The following is an 838-nucleotide window of genomic DNA, read 5'->3' on the forward strand; positions in this document are numbered from 1 at the left end:
ACAGCAGCAGCAGCAAGGACAGCAGCAGGAAGTGCTGCAGGAGCAGCTGCTGCTGCTGGCTGCCTGCCCGCTGCTGCGGTCTCCTCTGCGTCAGTGGCGGCTCTCGCTGCAGTGCAGCGGCTGCTGCGTGACGTTCGCGCATGCAGCAGCAGCAGCAGCAGCAGCAGCAAGTACAGCAGCAGCAGCAGCAGCAGCAGCAAGCACAGCAGCAGCAGCAGCAGCAGCAGCAGCAGGAGCGACAGGACCGTATCCGTTTGATGCTGTTGGCCTTGAGGCTCCTTCTGTGGAGGCAGCAGCAGAGGGGTTTCAGCTGTCGCTGCAGCAACTCTCATCTGCTGCTGCTTCTGCTGCTGCTGCTGCTGCTGCGCCTGCTGCTGCTCTTGCTGCAGCAGGGGGTGTTGCGCTGCTGCTGCAGCTCAACCAGCTCAGGGCGCGGGTGCAGCACCCGTCGACTCTACAGCCGCTGCAGCTGCTGCACTGTCCTGCTGCCACACTGCAAGTAGCAGCAGCAGCAGCAGCAGCAGGAGCAGGAGCAGCAGCAGCAGCAGCAGCAGGGCGTATCTCGCTCCATCCTGTGCTGTCGCGGCTGCTGCCAGGCAGCGTTGCAGTGGGTTTGCTGCTGCAGCAGCAGCTGACCATACACCTCGACGCTCTGCGTCTGTGGCGAGCAGCAGCAGCAGCAGCAGCTGCTGCTGCTGCCTTCTCTGAGGACGAATGCGCCAGCCCTCAGCAGCAGCAGCAACAGCAGCAGCAGCAGCAGCAGCAGCAGCAACAGGAAGAGGCTGCTGCAGCTGCCACGCTGCAGCTGATGGCGCCGCATGCACCGCTGCTGCTGGTC

The 838-nt window shown here is 64.4% G+C and overlaps 1 protein-coding gene across 1 annotated transcript in view; it reads left to right on the forward strand.

Annotated features, from left to right (window-relative positions):
- Positions 1 to 838, forward strand: part of EMH_0004840 (uncharacterized protein) — a gene marked incomplete at both ends in the record, with an annotated part of 2,631 nt that overhangs the window by 1,649 nt on the left and 144 nt on the right. Inside the window, one exon of the mRNA XM_013496945.1 lies at positions 1 to 836. Within this exon, the coding sequence (XP_013352399.1) occupies positions 1 to 836 (836 nt within the window). The remainder of the gene's footprint in view (positions 837 to 838) is intronic.

The sequence above is a fragment of the Eimeria mitis genome, genomic scaffold (assembly GCF_000499745.2).
Source record: "Eimeria mitis Houghton genomic scaffold, Emh_scaff239, whole genome shotgun sequence".
Taxonomy (NCBI): domain Eukaryota; phylum Apicomplexa; class Conoidasida; order Eucoccidiorida; family Eimeriidae; genus Eimeria; species Eimeria mitis.